Genomic DNA, 16,946 nt, shown 5'->3' on the forward strand with positions numbered 1-16,946 from the left:
TTCTCTCTCCCCCTTCTCTGAAATCAATAAAAATATATTAAAAAAACACACACACGAATTGCCCCTCACTCAGGAGGAAAGAAGGAAAGCAGGACTCGGTGGAAACAGCTGGGGACTGAGGCCCGTGGACAGCTGAGGGAAGTCACCAGGACCAGTGGCCCCTCCAGTTCCCAGCCTGCGGGAGCCTGTGCTCCTAGGAGCTGGGCCGACAGGCAGAGGTTTGCTCTGTGATAGATAATTCCTCCTCCTCCTCCAGCAGCACTGTCCTGGCCACATCCCCCCCGCCCAGGCTGGGAGCAGTTACCTTCCGGTGCTGGCAGGGGCCGGAGGAAGTTTTTACGGAAAAAAAATTCAAGGAAATGTATCATTTACGTTTCTGATCTGCTAGGCATTTCGTTTTCTTCAAAAGACGGGAAGGTAATTATTTCTTACAGAAGAAAGCGCCCGAGTGAAGACAGAGGGGAATAATATAATTAGACAAAAGGGATAATTATGGGGTTAAAAATAGTAATTGGGAAATAAAACGACCCAGGGAGGGAGGAGCTGTTGAGATGGACCGGGGGAGGGGAGACGGGGGGAGAGGAGAGCCGTCGGGCCGGCTCACCTGTAGCACACGTTCTCCGTGCACGGGCTGTGCACCCTGACGATGACGAAGACGTGCTGGAAGTGGGACCGGATGCTCTTGGGGGTGAAGGGCAGTGCTCCGGGCTCTTGGAAGACAATGGTCACGATGTCATTTCCTATATGCCTTTTCCTCAGGAGCTGCGGGCGGGACAGAGCACACACACACGCCGTTACACACAGGCTTTCCGCACACACGGGCCTTGTCGGTGCACACGACCAGCCCGCCTCTCAGCAGAGGGAAGCCAGTTAGAGCAGCTCCTGACCGGCCCCAGCACAGCACCTGGGGGATGAAATCCCACGTTATGTCCTGCTCCTTCAGCGGCACTCTCTCTCCTTTCACCTTTTATGGATTTCAGAGAAGAAGGAAGAGGGAAGGGGAGAGAGAGAGAGAGAAACATCAATGATGAGAGAGAATCACGGATCGGCTGTCTTCTGCACACCCTGTGGTGGGGATCAAGCTCACCATCTGGGCCTGTGCCCTGAATGGAAATCGAACCCTGACCTCCTGGTTCACAGGCCTACGCTAACCACTGAGCGACACCAGCCAGGCTCCTTTTATCTTTTTACCCTAAAACAATACACGTTAGAGATCAACATGCTTCAAGGAATCTCATGGGTGAAGCTCTTTGACTCAGAGGAGGCAGATCCTCACGGTGGCCTCAGTCAAGGGGAGCCATTGGGAAGAATAAATCCTAAAACTCATTGTAATCGAATGAAATAAGAACAATTAGTAACTCCCCGTCCAAGAACAGGATGCTTGAATTTGATTAGAGGCTCCAGCCATGTAACATCTGGCAAGGGAAGCAAAACATTCCCCACTTATCGGCTAAGACCTTATCGAACACCGGAGAAGGAATTTCTTGGACTTCTTACAAAAGGTGAGTGGTTTCTCTAGTGATTGGCGCAGGTTTTTTTTTTTTTTAACTGGTCAGTGATATTCCGGATAATCGGACCCTGGAAGGGGAAGGGGGAGGGTGTGCCGGCCATAAACAAACAGCCCAGCAAGCCCGGAGGGCAGGCCCTGACCGCCAGGGACTGTTTGCTTGGGAATTGGGAACAGGAAGTGACACCCACTACCAGGGGTCTTCAAACTACGGCCCGCGGGCCACATGTGGCCCGCAGAGGAGTCTGATCCTGCCCGCCAGGTTTTTTGGGCAGTGAGCGCAGCCGAGGTGTTACAGTAGGAATTAGTAGTTCATATAGTCCGGCCCTCCAGCTCTCTGAGGGACCGTGATCTGGCCCCCACTTTAAAAAGTTTGAGGACCCCTGCCTAGGCTAACATCTCCCTTCTCCACGTGACGCTCAAAACACTCTTCAGTGCCAAGAGAACCAGCTCAGGCCTGGCCAGTGTGGCTCCGTGGTCGAGTGTCGACCCAGGAACCGAGAGGTCAGGGTTCGATTCCTGGTCGGGGCACAGGCCTGGGTTGTGGGCTCCATCCCCAGTACGGGGCGTGCAGGAGGCAGCCGATCGATGATTCTCTCTCATGGTTGATGTTTCTCTCTCTCTCTCCCTCCCCCTTCCTTTCTCTAAAAATTAATAAAAACTCTTTTAAAACATTTTTTTAAAAAGGTCACCAGTGCTGGGTCCCATGCGCCCTTCATCTGTTTTAGACACTTAGTTTGCAGGACAGGCTTCTCTCTGCCAAAGAGAAGCTTAGAGCTAATTCCTGCGGCTCTTTCCACCGCTGCCACCCTGACTGCTCCACTGAGATTTGTCTGCGGGGCCAGCAGGAGGGAAACACCCGGGGAGACGGGCCTGTGGACGGGCCTGACTGCCATCCAGGCCCCGAGACCCCAGGACCCAGCAGGAGGGCATCGCCCCACGCAGGGCCCCTCACCACAGCCCGGCCGGGCCCGCTTTGTGGGCGGATGACATTCCAAACGTTGAACTTTCTTGCTGGGGTGAGTTCTCTGAAGACTTTTACTGCGTCTCAGAACCCGCTCTCAGCTTGGTTTATTACGAGAACAAACAGAGGAAATTCTATCTGATGTGGACGAGTCTGGACCAGTTAGGCAGTCACAGATGCCATGGTGCTAATGAGGCCGGAGTCACGGGCACGGCCCAGGCCCAGCTGCCCATTTCAGACACCGATGCCCTTGGTATGCACGCAATGTGTGGGCATGGGAGGGGTGGGTGAGAGACACGGGGAGAGGCAGTAGAACCGTGATAAATTTGGAAAAGCACACGTTCCATGATTGGATATGGCGTCATTTACCTGTAACGAATATTCTTTTTCTTTTTTTAAAAAAAATATTTTTATTGATTTCCGAGAGGAAGGGAGAGGGAGAGAGAGAGAAACATCAACAATGAAAAAGGATCATCAATCGGCTGCCTCCTGCATGCCCTCCACTGGGGATGGAGCCCGAAACCCGGGTATATGCCCTGACTGGGAATTGAACCAGTGACCTCTGGACTCCTGGATTGATGTTCAACCGCTGAGCCACACCGAGCTGGTCCAGAATATTCTGATGACAACTCATGAGTAGCAAAATAGTCAATGTCAGAGTACAAGCAATTTTACAAAATTATTAATAAATCAGCCCCTTACTTTCTCCACTATTCAGGCCTTGGTTTTTCATAACATCTTTGGGATCAGGAACAGGAAAATAAAATGCAAATTAAGTCATTTCAATGCCAGGCTTTATATCTAGTAAATGACAGAGTAACAGTTCCTGCTAAAACTTGCTGAGCACACTGGCCCAGGCACACTTCACGAGCTTCTATGTATTAACCCTTCTGACCCTAATTATCACTGAGGAAGGCTTAGTGATTAACTCAACAGCTGTTTAAAAGAGACCCTTAGGGACACTTTGGTGAAAAAAAGAGCCCAGGACAGTTTGGCTCAGTGGTTAGTGCGCTGGCCTGTGGACCAAAGGGTCCTGGGTTCGATTCTGGTCAAGGGCATGTACCTCGGTTGCCCGGTCCTCCCCAGCATGGGCTCTGGCCAGGCCCATGCAGGAGACAACCAATCCGTGTGTTTCTCTCCCATCGATGTGTCTCTCTGTCTTTCCTTCTCTCTTCCACTCTCACTGAAAACCAATGGAAAGATAACCTCGAGGTAAGGATTAACAAGACAAAGAGAGAGAGAGAGAGAGAGAGAGAGAGAGAGAGAGAGAGAGAGAGAGAGAGGGAGAGATAAGCGTCTGTCTGGGGGCGGGAAGGGAAGGAAACTAAAGCTCCAAAAGTTGGCCCAAGGTCATGATCTAGTAGCCAGGACTCCAGCCCAGGAAGTCTGGCTCCGGAGATCTTGCTCTTTAACAAACTCCATTCTTGGGCTGGAGCCTTGTCTCGGCCGAGAAGGAAGCCACAAAGAGGAACCGAGAGTCACAGAATCCTGACGCTAAGCCGCTAGGTACCATCTCGTCCACACTAGCTCACAGGATCCTGACACGTTTCCAAACTCAGGGTGGGGGTCTCAGAATCACAGCATCCTTCCTCTGAGCCTGGGGCTACCCTAGACTCCTCCCCAGCCCAGAGCGTGTCCTCATCCTCTGTTCATCACCAGCTCTCCTGGGAACGAGGGCCTAACCCAAGGCCAAGGCCACGGGGCAGGGGGCCGATGGTGACCCATCCACTCCCGCCTCACTCCTCCCCTCCACCGTTATCCCCGGGGAGTGGAGTACACAGCGGTCCCCTTGATTCGAAGTCTGCTTTCCATGCTTTCCGTCACCCGCCGTCAACCACAGCCTGAAAATACTCAATGGAAAATTCCAGAAAGAAACAATTCGCAAGTTGTAAGCGGCGCTCTGTTCTGGGGAGCGTGAGGAAATCGCACGCTGTCCCATTCGGTCCCCCGAGATGTGAATCGCGTCTTTGTCCAGCATCCGCCCGCGATGCACACAGTGCAGCTCTGAGCGGCCGGAGTCACACACCTTCCATCCCAGCGGATGGTTAGGACCGGCTCTTTCATTCCTGGCATCGCTGTTCCTGTCTTACTGCGCTGAACTTACAACTTAAACTTTATCCTAGGTGTGTATGCAGAGGGGAAATATGAGCATACAGAGAGTTTGGTGCCACCTGTGGTTTCAGGCATCCATTGGGGTCTTGGGATGTACTCACGGGGATACAGGATTAGGTATAGCTCTCCCAGGGACCCGCATACAGGATCATACATATTCTACATGCGGGAAGCGTAATTAAAGAAACAAAGCAGTTCTGATGGCTTCTGACCGATCTGCATAAGTTATCCAAAGTCACAGATGCTCACTCAAGTCTTCAAAAGCGGTAACCATCTAGCGACTCCTCTTGATGCAAATAAACCATCTAACCCGGCTGGCATGGCTCAATAGTTGAGCGCTGACCTATAAACCAGGAGGCCATGGTTCGATTCCCGGTCAGGGCACATGCTCAGGTTGCAGGCTCCATCCCCAGTAGGGGGCGTGCAGGAGGCAGCTGATCCATGACTCTCTCATCATTGATGTTTCTCTCTCTCTCCATCTCTTTTCCTCTCTGAGATCCACAAAAATGTATTAAAAACAAAACACGTGTAAATAATACTCCCTTGAAAGCCCAAGTGATTAAGAGTCAACGATTCTGAATGCCTTTTAAGAAATACCCCATGATTCTCTGCAGATCCCACAGCGTGACCCTCCCCACCCCGGGGCCGGGCTGGCTGCGGGGTGAGCATACCTGCTGTCTGTTCTTGGGCATGTGCGGCAGCATGGTGGACACGTGGAACATGAGCTCGTAGTCCTTGTACGTGGTGTAGAGGGAGTGTGTCCCCGTAGAGTCGGCTAGAGACGGACAATCACAAAAGCAAGTCAGGAACCGGAAGTGGGCGCTTGGACACTGAGAAGGTCACCCTTACAGAAGGCGATTCGATCGGAGAAACAAAGCACTAGGCCATGCACAATGGCGTCTTGATGGTCCCCTGCCCTCTGGAATCTCCTGTGTCTGCTGCTCTCCCACCAGATCTGCAGTCCCCCTGCTCTCACCACGTGCCTCTGAGCCCTCAGCTCAGGGGACCCCCCTCCCCTGCAGGGGTGGCGTGCTTCTGCCCCTCCTTGTGAGTATGTGCGTGCTTCCAGCCAATTCTCAGCTGGAACCAGGAGAACAAAGGCCATCCCGAGGCAGCAGCCAGCGCCTCAAGGCGTGGGTGGTGGTGGTTTGTGGGTAAGAGCAGTTTGCCAAGAAAGAAAGAAAGGAAACCAGAAAAGGCCTCACTGAACTTCACTAAAACATGTATATTTGCAGTGGAGGTCATGCATGATTTCCTTATCTTCATGCATCTGAGGCGAGAGCAACATGCATTCGACCTAACAGCCCGACTCCGGCTCCCACGAGGGTGGAGGCCACACAGGGGCCCACACGTGAGCTAACACGTCTCCAGGTCCTGTGGTCTGTCCTCTCCATGACCTTCAGACCCAGACCTTGTGACAGGGGAACGGAGACCTGGCACCACCCTCAGGTGGGCAAGTCCCAGTGAATGGACGCAGGGGGCGGGGAGCTCGAGGCCCTAGGCCACGTGGGTCCCAATGCCAGCCTGCCGCACGCTGGCGCTCCCACTCCTCCCCAGGGCATGGGCCGGCCGCCTTCCCAGACCCTGGACTTCAGACTCTGCTTCCTCTCTCAGGAAAAGGACAAGCAACTCATTGCTCCACAAAAAGCAGGATTTTCCAACATATACAACTTCCTCTGCCTGGTGTAGCGACTCAACATCAGCACACGCACACACACACACACACACACACACACACACAGCCGGAATATGTAGAACATTCTACCTCTGATGACCTAACTGAAGATTCAAGACAGATCGCACGTTAGTGGACGGAAACCCGAGTTTTAAATCGGCCCGTCGTCCACCTGGCAGCTGATGGAGGTTCCTGAAAAACAGGATCGTCAGCTTTTCAATGGCAGCTCTGACTCCGAGTCACCATGGTGAATCCAGGAACGAACAGAGCCAGCCTGAGCGCGGGAACGTGTTCATATTCCGGCTTTTAGAAACCAGTGGAGCCGAAACCGGTGTGGCTCCGTGGATAGAGAGTCGGCCTGCGGACTGAAGGGCCCCAGGTTCGATTCCGGTTGGGGGCATGTACGTTGGTTGCAGGCACATCCCCGGTGGGGGGGTAGCAGGTGGAGATGCAGGAGGCAGCTGATCAAGGTTTCTCTCTCATCGATGTTTCTAGCTCTCTATCCCTCTCCCTTCCTCTCTGTAAAAAAATCTATAAAATATATTTAAAAAAAAAAGGAAGATACGAGTAGAGCGCTCATCCTTGGTAAACCAGAGCCGGGAGGAGGTTAAAACAAAGAGGAAAAGATTCATCCTGAAACATTGGGGTTCTCCCTGCTGGCGTCACAGAGGAAGAACTGACCCCCCGAGTGCGTGTGAAACATACATGTGGACCAAGGCACTTCCCACTAGTGTGAGAGGAAACCTACACTTGACCACACCAGCTGGCCAGACAGCCCCTGGGCCCAGGCCGGAGGGCACGTGGCCGCCGGCTCGGGTTTCTGGGGCCGCCCCCCCCCGGGAGAGGGAAACACGCCGACACGGGGCTTACTCTTGTTGTCGAGCTGAGCCCGGTATTTGCTGAAGCCCTTGAGCCGCACGCGCTGGCCGAGGAGGTCCAGGAACTCGTCGAAGGCGGGCCCGGCCGTCTCGTTGTTGTACATCTCCTCCTCCGTGCCCTGGCCGGCCCTGCAGTACAGGATCCCGATCTTGTGCTGGAAACTCAGCTGCAGGGGGAAGCAGGGCGGTTACTCATCGGCGAGCATCAGACATGCTGGCTCCCAGGCAAACGAGAACGGCAGAAGCTTCGAGTTCAGTCCTCAGGGAGCCGGCGGGACGGCGCCCCCGAGCAGATGAGCCAAAGAAGAAGGAACTGTGTTCCCCTGGACCGTCTGGCTCAGGGGTTTGAATGTCGACCTATGAACCAGAGGTCATGGTTCCATTCCCGGTCAGGGCACAGGCCCGGGTTGCAGGCTCCATCCCCAGTAGGGAGCATGCAAGAGGCAGCCGATCCATGATTCTCTCTCCTCGTTGATGTTTCTCTCTCTCTCTCTCCTTCCTCTCTGAAATCAATAAAAATATATTTAGCCAGGACCGGTTTGGCTCAATGGATAGAGCGTCGGCTTGGGGACTGAAGGGTCCCGGGTTTGATTCCGGTCAAGGGCATGTACCTTGGTTGCGGGCACATCCCCAGTGGGGGGTGTGCAAGAGGCAGCTGATCGATGACTCTCTCTCATCGATGTTTCTAACTCTCTATCTCTCTCCCTTCCTCTCTGTACAAAATCAATAAAATATATTTTAAAAAAAATATATATATATATTAAAAAACAAAAAAGAAGCAGCAGCTGCAAATGGGGTTGTACAAACGGCCCCAAACCCAGGAACCCCCAAAGACACCACGGAAGAAATGGCAGCCATCCTGAGAAATTACGTCAAGCATCCGCCAAGTTTCCAAAATGCACGTTTAAGGTCAAGCATCTACTACTCCAAACTGTCGCTGGAAATACTTCGTCTCGCGCCCGCCACAGATTAACGAGAATTATCCTCCAGGTCAGGAGTCAAAAAGGCCCCAGACTTTTCAAAGCTTTCCGTCACTGGCTCCACACGTTCCCCTTCTTGCCGTTATTTGAACAATCATAAAAATATGAAATATGAAAGGCTGCAGTAAAGAAAACAAATCACACGGAGGCCGGGCCAGACCGGGATCCCAGCGGGCGCTGTGATATATGCACATAAACAGAATACTGTTTGCTTTCCATCGAAGTGGCTCTGCCCGCGCAATTAAGAGTCATTTCTACATTTCGACTATCTTGAAAAGAAAACATCTGTTAAATATACAAAGGCCGCGAGGAATGTTAATAGCGATTAAAGGGTTCCGGCTGTAACCCCATCCCGGGCCTCCCCCGTGGGTGGGAGCGCGGGGGGCTCTCTCCCAGGCTGGGGGGCGGAGGGGTGAGTGGGGGGATGGGAAACAGGATCCCTCTTTAGAGCCTCCGGTTCTCTCCCAAGAGGGCCCTCTTCTTCTCCCTCGCGGTATCAGGGCCCTCCATCTCCCTCGCAGCAACCTGAGCCGCAGACACTTGACAGATCAGCAGACGGGCCTCTCTCTCCAGCCGTCAACCCAGACCGCGCTCGCTTTTATGGCCTCGCTGGGCGAGAGAGAGCCCGGATCGGGATTCAGAGCTGACTCGGTCAGTGAAACCAGGAGACTCTTTTCCCCCCAGAGTGGCCCTGACAGACACTGTCTCGTCCGCAAACCGGGAGAGTGGGACACACACACACACACACACACACCGGCTGAGGGGACGTGAGCACCTGCAGGGAGCAGCTCACGGGCCAGGAGGTAGAGTCACCAGGACAGTCCTCTGAGGGCACAGACCCCGAGTGAGTGCTGTAGGGGGAGGCAAGGAAGAGAGCCACCTGTGAAGATGGGTCCTCGGGTCCTGGCCGGTGTAGCTCAATGGATAGAGAGAGCATCGGCCTGCAGACCAAAGGGTCCTGGGTTTGATTCCGGTCAAGGGCGCGTACCTCGGTGGCAGGGTCCGCCCCGGCCCAGGCCCTGGTTGGGGCTCCTGCAGGAGGCAGCCAATACATGTATCTCTCATATCGATGTTTCTGTCTTTCCCTCTCTCTTCCACTCTCTCTAAAAACCAGTGGGAAAAAAAATATTCTCGGATTAGGACGAACAAAAAGAATAAAATGGGCGCTCCCTGTGGGGCAAGGGACAACTCTGGCCTCAGGCTCCTGCCAGAGCGAAAGCTCACATGGCAGCTGGAGGCCACAGCCAGCCTGTCCGCTCCCCTCCCACCAGAACAATCTCCCTGAGACACAGCCCTGATCACGTCACCTCCCTAGAACCCTCTTGGGCTCCCTACTGCCTGCTCAACCCACCCACCCCGTAGCCAGGCGTCCAAGTTCACAGGCTCCGGTTCTTGTAAGGAAGCAAGTCTAGTTCCTCCAACAGCCCACCCCCCTCTCTCCCTGCTGGGATGCCACCCACGGCCCACAGCCCCGTGGCATTGCCATCGCCTTCAGAGCTGCCACAAGCCTTCTGGGCAAGGCGCTCCCTGCATTTCCACGCCTCCGGGCCCAGGGCATAGCCTGTGTGCTCTTGGCCCTCCTGTTCCCGTGGCCCCGGCAGGGGCGCTCTGCCAGCTCGGGTCTCCCTACTGCACTACGCAGGCAGCATGTGTCTGGCCCCGGAAAGGGGCATTCTGGGATAAAACCAGCGAGAAAAGGAGTCCAGGCACCAAAGAGAGACGATCGGAAAGGAAAGGCGGGTGGGAAACACTCCCCCCCCCCCCCCCGGCCTCCCAGGACACGCACCCCCTGCTCGTCCAGCTTGAGCAGCTGCTCGGGGACGCGGGGGGAGCTGGCGGCCTGCCGCAGGCACTGGATGTTCAGCTCGGGGACCACGTACTCCAGCACCTCCTTGAGGGGCAGGCCCCGCGCCGTGCCATGCCGGGCCGTGGAGGGCACCGCGTCTTCCAGAATCGCTCCTCTCAGCGTGGTGAGCTGCAGGGGCGACACACGGGACCGGCGTCAATCTTTTCTTAAAATATATTTTTATTGATGTCAGCGAGGAAAGGGGAGAGAGAGGGAGAGAAACATCCATGAGGAGAGGAAATCACAGATCGGCTGCCTCCTGCACGCCCCACCCTGGGGATGGAGCCCACAACCCGGGCATGTGCCCTGACCGGGAATCGAACCGTGACCTCCTGGTCCCATAGGTCAGTGCCCAACCACTGAGCCACACTGGCCAGGCCATCCATGTTTAAATAAAAAGGTGTGGCCCTTGCAATGATCTGAAATGTGGTAACGGTTCTCCTTAAGAGACTTCCCGAAATAACCGAACGTGTGGCATCCCACGCTCGGCCCCGGACTGTGACCACCGGGCACCCTCACCTCGCTCGTCCTGAACGCCACCCGGTAGTTGAACTGCGACCCCTCCTTCTCCTTGGCGTCCTCCACCTTCTCCCTCCGGATGCTGACGGCCACGGGGCCCAGGTGCTCGTCGATCCCGAAGTAGTTCTGGTGCTCTGCGAGGGGGGAGCAGCGCGGTCAGAGGAAGGGGCAGGGCGCCGGGCCGTGGGGGGTCTGCTCTGAGCAACCTCAGGCCTCGGGGACACACTCCCCAAATGGGTGCGATCACAGCTTGTTTCCAAACCCCGTGTGCTTCCCATGGCACTTTCTTTTTCTTTTTTAAATATATTTTTATTGATCTCAGAGAGGACAGGAGAGGGAGCAAGGGAGAGAAACATCAATGCGAGAGAGAATCATGGATCGGCTGCCTCCTGCACGCCCCACACTGCGGATGGAGCCCGCAACCCGGGCCTGTGCCCTGACTGGGAATCGAACTGTGACCAACTGGTTCATAGGTCGATGCTCAGCCACTAAGGCATACCGGCCGGGCTACATGTCACTTCCTAGCACCTCTTCCTCTCCTTCTGCATGAGCCCTCCCCGCTGCACGCTGAGATGGCGGGGACTGTGAGGAGAGCATCATGGGAGACGGCGTGCTGCCCTCACAGGAACCGTCAGGAGGATCCTGGCTACGAGAAGAGCCGTGGCTGGAACTCTTCCTCCCGCGGGGAGTCCCCTTCTGTAACGGAGCGCGGGCCAGAGGGGGCCCGCTAGCCACTCGGACGAGCCAGATCGATCCCGGCGACCGGTGGGTGGCGAACATCACCCTGACATCACGAGGCCACGAAAGCGCCCTACAGTCTCTAAAGTAAAACTGTAGCAACGGAGAGAATGAGCCCCCGGCCCCCCGCCCCCGCCCGAGCCTGTCATTATCCCACGAACACCATTTCCATAAAATTGCTTCAAGGTGAATCAAAGGAAATTCCTCCAAGCGGCGGAGGGGGGGAAAGCTGAATGGCAGATGCGGGGTGGGGAGAGGAAGTGGGTGAAGGAGACTGCAGGGCGGGGAGTGAGACTCGGCGCTCCTGTGCTGCACTTGGCTGTGGAGTAAAGAAGCAACTCTCTCTGGGAAGAGGGAAAAGGCTCTGAGGGAGAGAGAGAAACATCCACGATAAGAGAGAACCATAGACCGGCTGCCTTCGGCACGCTCCCCTCTGGGGATGGAGTCTCCATCCCGGACCTGTGCCCTGACTGGGATCGAACTGTGACCTCCTGGTTCCTAGGTCAACGCTCAACCCACTGAACCACACTGGCCAGACTTGTTTTCTTTCTTTCCTGGCACAGACAGTGGCATCAGCGTGGGTCTCACAAGACCAGGAGGAGGTTCTGAAAAGTTGGAACCCTGTGAGACCAGCTTCCTTTACCAGCAGCAAAACGCAAGCAAGCTTCTCAGTTCACCGCCATGTCCAGGGTGAATTCCTCTCCGCAGGGCAAGCCCGGGGCTCAGGCCCCAGAGGGCACATTCCCAGGAGGCTGCAGGGTGGGAACCATGGCCTCCTCCCCATCGCGGAGGCGGGCTGAGCGTTTCCCACGCCAGGCCGCCGGTCCCGGGTGGCTGGGCAGGGCCCCCTGCTAAGGGCGTCAGTGGGGCTCCGCCTGAGGAGGCGAGATGGGGGGCGGAGGGGTAGGCGGAGTGGCTGTGTCCGCTCGGGGAGGAATTTGCCGCTTAGAACAGTCCTATTGTGAGGAATGGCACTCAGTGCATCCTATGAATGTAACAGTGCCCAACGAACGCCCTGCTCATTCCCTTCAGTGACTGTGTAACACCAGGAGGAGAAAAGAGGAGCCACCAGGCGTGAAATCCAAGGCAAGGCAGCTGCACCCCGCAGCAGGGGGTCCCTGGGTCTGTGAGGTACACCCCCCCAGAGGCCGGCCCGTTAGTGAAACCTAAGTGAGCGTGTTTGGCTCGGGAAACCCCTCCCCAGGCTGCGTTCCCCGGGGCCCACCCGCCATATGGTTCTCTCTGCTTCTGCCTCTTTTCATCTATTAACCGTTATAGTGAGGTACCACCTTGCCGACCCTGCACCATGGTTTCCGTTCACTTAAGAGCCACCTGGGCACCCGGAAGATGCGTGCTCTGTGCCGGGCACCCGCTGCCCTGGGTCGCCTAGAGATGTTTTTATTCTGCTCCCATTTGACAGGTGATGAACTGAGGCCCAGAGCCAGGGCCTGGCCCCCGAGCTGGGACGTGAACTCAGGAGCCGGACTTCAGAACAGTCTGCCCATTTCCTAGAGCGAGCCACCTCGCCCACCAGCCCCAGGCCTGACTACCGTGAAGAGGAGTGACGGCTCCCTCTAACTGCAGCCTTTTTATATTTGGCTCTGTGGATAGTGAGTTTGCCGACCACTGGGCTAGAGAGACAGGAACCAGGCCATGGACAGCGGCCTTGGAGGGAGGTGCTGTGACCCGTGTCCCTCCCAAGAGGCCCCGAAGGATGCTGGCTTGCATGCACGCACACATGCACGCACACATGCATGCACGCACGCACGCACGCACGCACGCACGCCCTCACCTTTCCCGTAGAAGAACTTGCGGTAGTAGTAGGCGCCGAGGTCAATGTGCTCGATGATGTAGCGCTTGACCTTCTCCCGGTGGACGGGCTGGTTCTCCCGGGGCACCTCCAGCACCGACACGCCCGCGTTGGTGCAGTGCGAGCTGAGGGAGGACTCGAAGGAGCAGTTCTCCCCGGCGCCCAGCGGGGACGCGCTGGCCCTGGACAGCGCGATCCTGCGGTCCCCCTCCCCGCCGGTCTCGTTCCGGAAGTGGGGGCAGCTCAGGACCAGCTCGTTGCTCTTCCCGTCGCCCTGGTCGGCGTCCAGGTTCTCTTTGGAGTTGAGGTCCTCCTTGCTGCCCAGCGGGGACTCGCAGCAGGTGCCCGCCGGGGCCGCGGGCGCCTGCGTCTGGGACGCGGCCGAGGCCCCCGTGGTCGTGTTCTTCCGTTTGCCCGCGTTGGCCCGCGTGGCCACGGCCTCGTTGATGTTGAACAGGATGCTCTGGACGTCGTAGTGTGCGAAGCAGCGCTGGCAGGGCCGGGGGCGAGCGCCCCGCTCCGGGCGGCCGTCCTCCGGCTCCGACGTGAACTTGAACCACTCGTGCTCGCTGCGCGCCGTCCGCAGCTTCCGGAAGAGGGAGGTCTCCACCGCCTCCGGCTTCAGCCTCCGCTTGAACGGCTTGTCCCTGTCCCCGGCCCTGAGGAAGGCGCCCGCGTCCACGCAGTCGAGCCCCGAGAGGCGGACCAGCTCCCCGCGGGAGATCTGGGCGGCGGCGTGGAGGCTGGGCGACACGGCCGGGCGGCAGGGGAGGAAGTCCGGGAGGCCCGCGAAGGGGGAGGCGGCCGCGGCCTTGGGGTCGTAGCCCTCCACCCGGTACCCCCGGAGCATCGCGAAGAAGCTCTCCCCGGACAGGCCCTGCCGGTCGATGGAGGAGGTGCTCCCGTACTCGCGGTGCAGCGCCGCCCCCGTGTTGGGGTTCACCGCGTGCTGGTCCAGGACGTCCTCGGCGTCGATGTCGCTGATGGTGACGTCGCTGTTGCTCCTCTGCCGGATGGGGTGAAGGCCCCTCTGGGGCGAGTGGACGAAGAAGTCCCCGGCGGCGGTGTACTTGGCCTCGGCGAAGCCCAGGTCCAGCGGGTCCTCGGGGGGCCCGTCGCCCTGGCCGTTCTGCCCGTTGTGCACGGCGGAGGCGGCGGCGCCGTTGTCGTAGCCGCCCCACGGCGCCTTGGGGCCATCCTTCTTCGGGGGCCACTCGGACACCCTGGCCCTCACGCCCATCTTGGGCACCGCGGGGGTGCCGTTGGCCGGGCCCCCGCCCTCGCTGGCACCCGGGACGCTCAGGGGAGCGGCGGCGGAGGGCCCCATGCTCCCGTTGATGGCTTTGAATTTCCGAGCAAAGTAATCGTCGGACTGCATGGCTCTGGGCGGGTCCTTGAACTTGGAAGGGGCCCTGCCCAGCTTGTGCTTCTCTTCCTGCGGCGGCCGCGGGTCGCTCATGTCGGCGCGGGAGGAGCGCCGCGTCTCAGCGGGAGCACGGGGACGCGGGGCCGGTCACATCGCTGAAGGGCCTCGGCATCCAACGCAGAGACGAGGTTTCGCCTAGAGCCGCCCTTTCTCGGGTTCCCCGGAGGCAAACGGCATCCTCAGTGCGGACTCTCCGGCCCCGACGTGCGTGTCAGGGATATTTTATTGGGCCCTGAGCTTTCCAAAGGGTTCCTGAGACATCCGGCCGTGAGCGCTTCCTTCACCTGAGGGAAAGGACAGGGAACAGCGTTAACAATGACAGCTCGAGTTCCACACATGCTCCATGCGGTTTCTTTCTTTAAAAAATATATATTTTTATTGATTTCAGATAGAGGAAGGGAAAGGGAGAGAGAGATTGAAATATCAATGCTGAGAATCATTGATCGGCTGCCTCCTGCACACCCCCACTGGGGATGGAGCCTGCAACCCAGGCATGTGCCCTTGACCGGAATCGAACCCGGGACCCTTCAGTCCGCAGGCCAAGGCTCTATCCATGAAAGTAGCCTGGCTTAAACCGGGTCCTCAGGCAACGTTTCAATCAGGTATCTTGAGAGTCAGGGGATGGGCGAGCAACTGCCACAGCATCACGGCTGAGTCTTGGAGACCAGGGTTATTGTCAGTCACAACTGAGCCGCTCGTCAGGACAGCCCCTGGAGCCGATGGATTGGAAAAACCACAACATGCACACATTATGAGCGCCATTCAAGGAAACAACGGTTACGACGATAGGGCAGGCTTATCATAAAGCGTAACTACCGGAAAAACGCTTGTTTTTCAAATCACAGCCCATCGGCTCTGATACTAACGTGCACAATGGGGCAGGGAATCAAAAGAGGGACAGACCATCCCGCAGTCACTGTCTCGGGGGCCAGGAGCTGAGGAGTGCTCCCCACCCAAGGCCTGATCCCCTGAAACGCACTCCCCATAAAATCACCGCGTCCAGGTACGTTCAGCCCGGAAGTGCGTGAAGCTACGGCTGTGAAAGAATAAAACAATCCATTAGCTCACTCTCGCATCACAGCAGACTACTGACTCCGAGACAGTTTGGTAAGTGGGCTATTATTAAGGAACAATGGCCATAAATGGATATAGATGTTCAATAATAGTCACGCCGCTGGCTGCTCTTGGCAGATTCGGACGTGAAAATCCGTTCTTAGGCATTTATCACGGACTAAGCATTGGAGCAGTATCAAAGATAAATATTTGAGGGCATGAGAACAAAAAAAAAAAAGAGCAAATTCTCCTCCTTGGACTTTTATAACAGGGGGTAGATGACTTGTGAAAGAACATAAAGTATTTTCTTGGAGCCCTGGCTAGGTTGGCTCAGTGGATAGAGCATCTACCTGTGGACTGAAGGGTCCCAGGTTCGATTCCGGCAAAGGGCACATGCCCGGGGTTGCAGGCTGGGTCCCCAGTAGGGGGCGTGCAGGAGGCAGCCAATCCATGATTCTCATCATTGATGTTTCTCTCTCTCTCTCCCTCTTCCTTTCTCTCTGAAATCAATAAAAAATATATATATATTTTTTAAAAGTATATTTCTTGGTGGAGTCTTCACAATGGTGTTAGACACGTTCTTAAAGTGCCCCACGCTGTTATTTGGAGGCATTTCCGAATATGTAGTTCGGGACCTTTTCATCTCATTCATGAGAGCAGGGACCCAATCAGAAGTGCCTGACCATTCAGACCGCACCAGGACCCGAGTATGACTGCTCCCTACTGACTCATAACCACCGTGACTGGAAGGACCAATCAAACATTGGTGAGGTGTAAGCTCCTTGAAAGTAGGTCCTGGTCTGCCCTGTTCACACCTGGGCCCCAGCACCCCGAGCTATTATCACAACACGTGCCTGGAGCACAGTGATTCTTGATTCACTGTCTGATTTCCTTGCTGGCTCCTTTAAATGCTGACCATCCTGGGAGCTTACTGCAGGCTCCGTGTCCTTTCATTTCCTTGTGTAATTCTATTTGTTTCATGTGCCACCTCGGTGCTGAGGGCTCCAAAATGTATCCATAGTCCAGAGGAGTCTCATAAGCAAAGCTGCAGACCCTGTGGCCTCTCCCACCCTCTGCCGCCCTCCTCGCACCCGGTCCTCCTTCCCAGCTCAGGAGCGGGTCCACGGCCATCTGCCGCCCACGCCCAGCACCCAGGCTCAGCCTGCCTCCCCTCGCAGTCCACATCCAATCAGGCTCGTCAACTTGACCTTCCGAATGTCCTCAAGCCCACGCAGATCTTGCTATCTCAACTGCCACCACCAGAGCTAAAACCACAATCATTTTCTTAAGTATGTTTTTATTGATTTCAGGGAGGAAGGACGAGAGAGAGAGAGAGAAACATTAATGATGAGAGCGAATCATTGGTCGACTACCTCCTGCACGCACGCCCCCAACTGGGAATCGAGCCTGCAACCCAGGCACATGCCCTGGACCAGGA

The 16,946-nt window shown here is 56.4% G+C and overlaps 1 protein-coding gene across 4 annotated transcripts in view; it reads right to left on the minus strand.

Moving 5' to 3' along the window:
* SIPA1L2 (signal induced proliferation associated 1 like 2) overlaps positions 1–16,946 on the minus strand; it is an 88,013-nt gene that overhangs the window by 28,247 nt on the left and 42,820 nt on the right. For all 4 annotated transcript variants that reach the window (XM_084868650.1, XM_084868651.1, XM_084868652.1 and 1 more), the window contains exons 2-7: positions 13,012–14,739; positions 10,482–10,615; positions 9,903–10,091; positions 7,129–7,303; positions 5,255–5,358; positions 605–762 (exon numbers count right to left, since the gene is read on the minus strand). In XM_084868650.1, coding sequence (XP_084724776.1) covers positions 605–762; positions 5,255–5,358; positions 7,129–7,303; positions 9,903–10,091; positions 10,482–10,615; positions 13,012–14,488 — 2,237 coding nt within the window. In that variant the 5' untranslated portion in view covers positions 14,489–14,739. The remainder of the gene's footprint in view (positions 1–604; positions 763–5,254; positions 5,359–7,128; positions 7,304–9,902; positions 10,092–10,481; positions 10,616–13,011; positions 14,740–16,946) is intronic.

This window comes from Pipistrellus hanaki (assembly GCF_964339955.1).
Source record: "Pipistrellus hanaki genome assembly, chromosome: 20".
Taxonomy (NCBI): domain Eukaryota; kingdom Metazoa; phylum Chordata; class Mammalia; order Chiroptera; family Vespertilionidae; genus Pipistrellus; species Pipistrellus hanaki.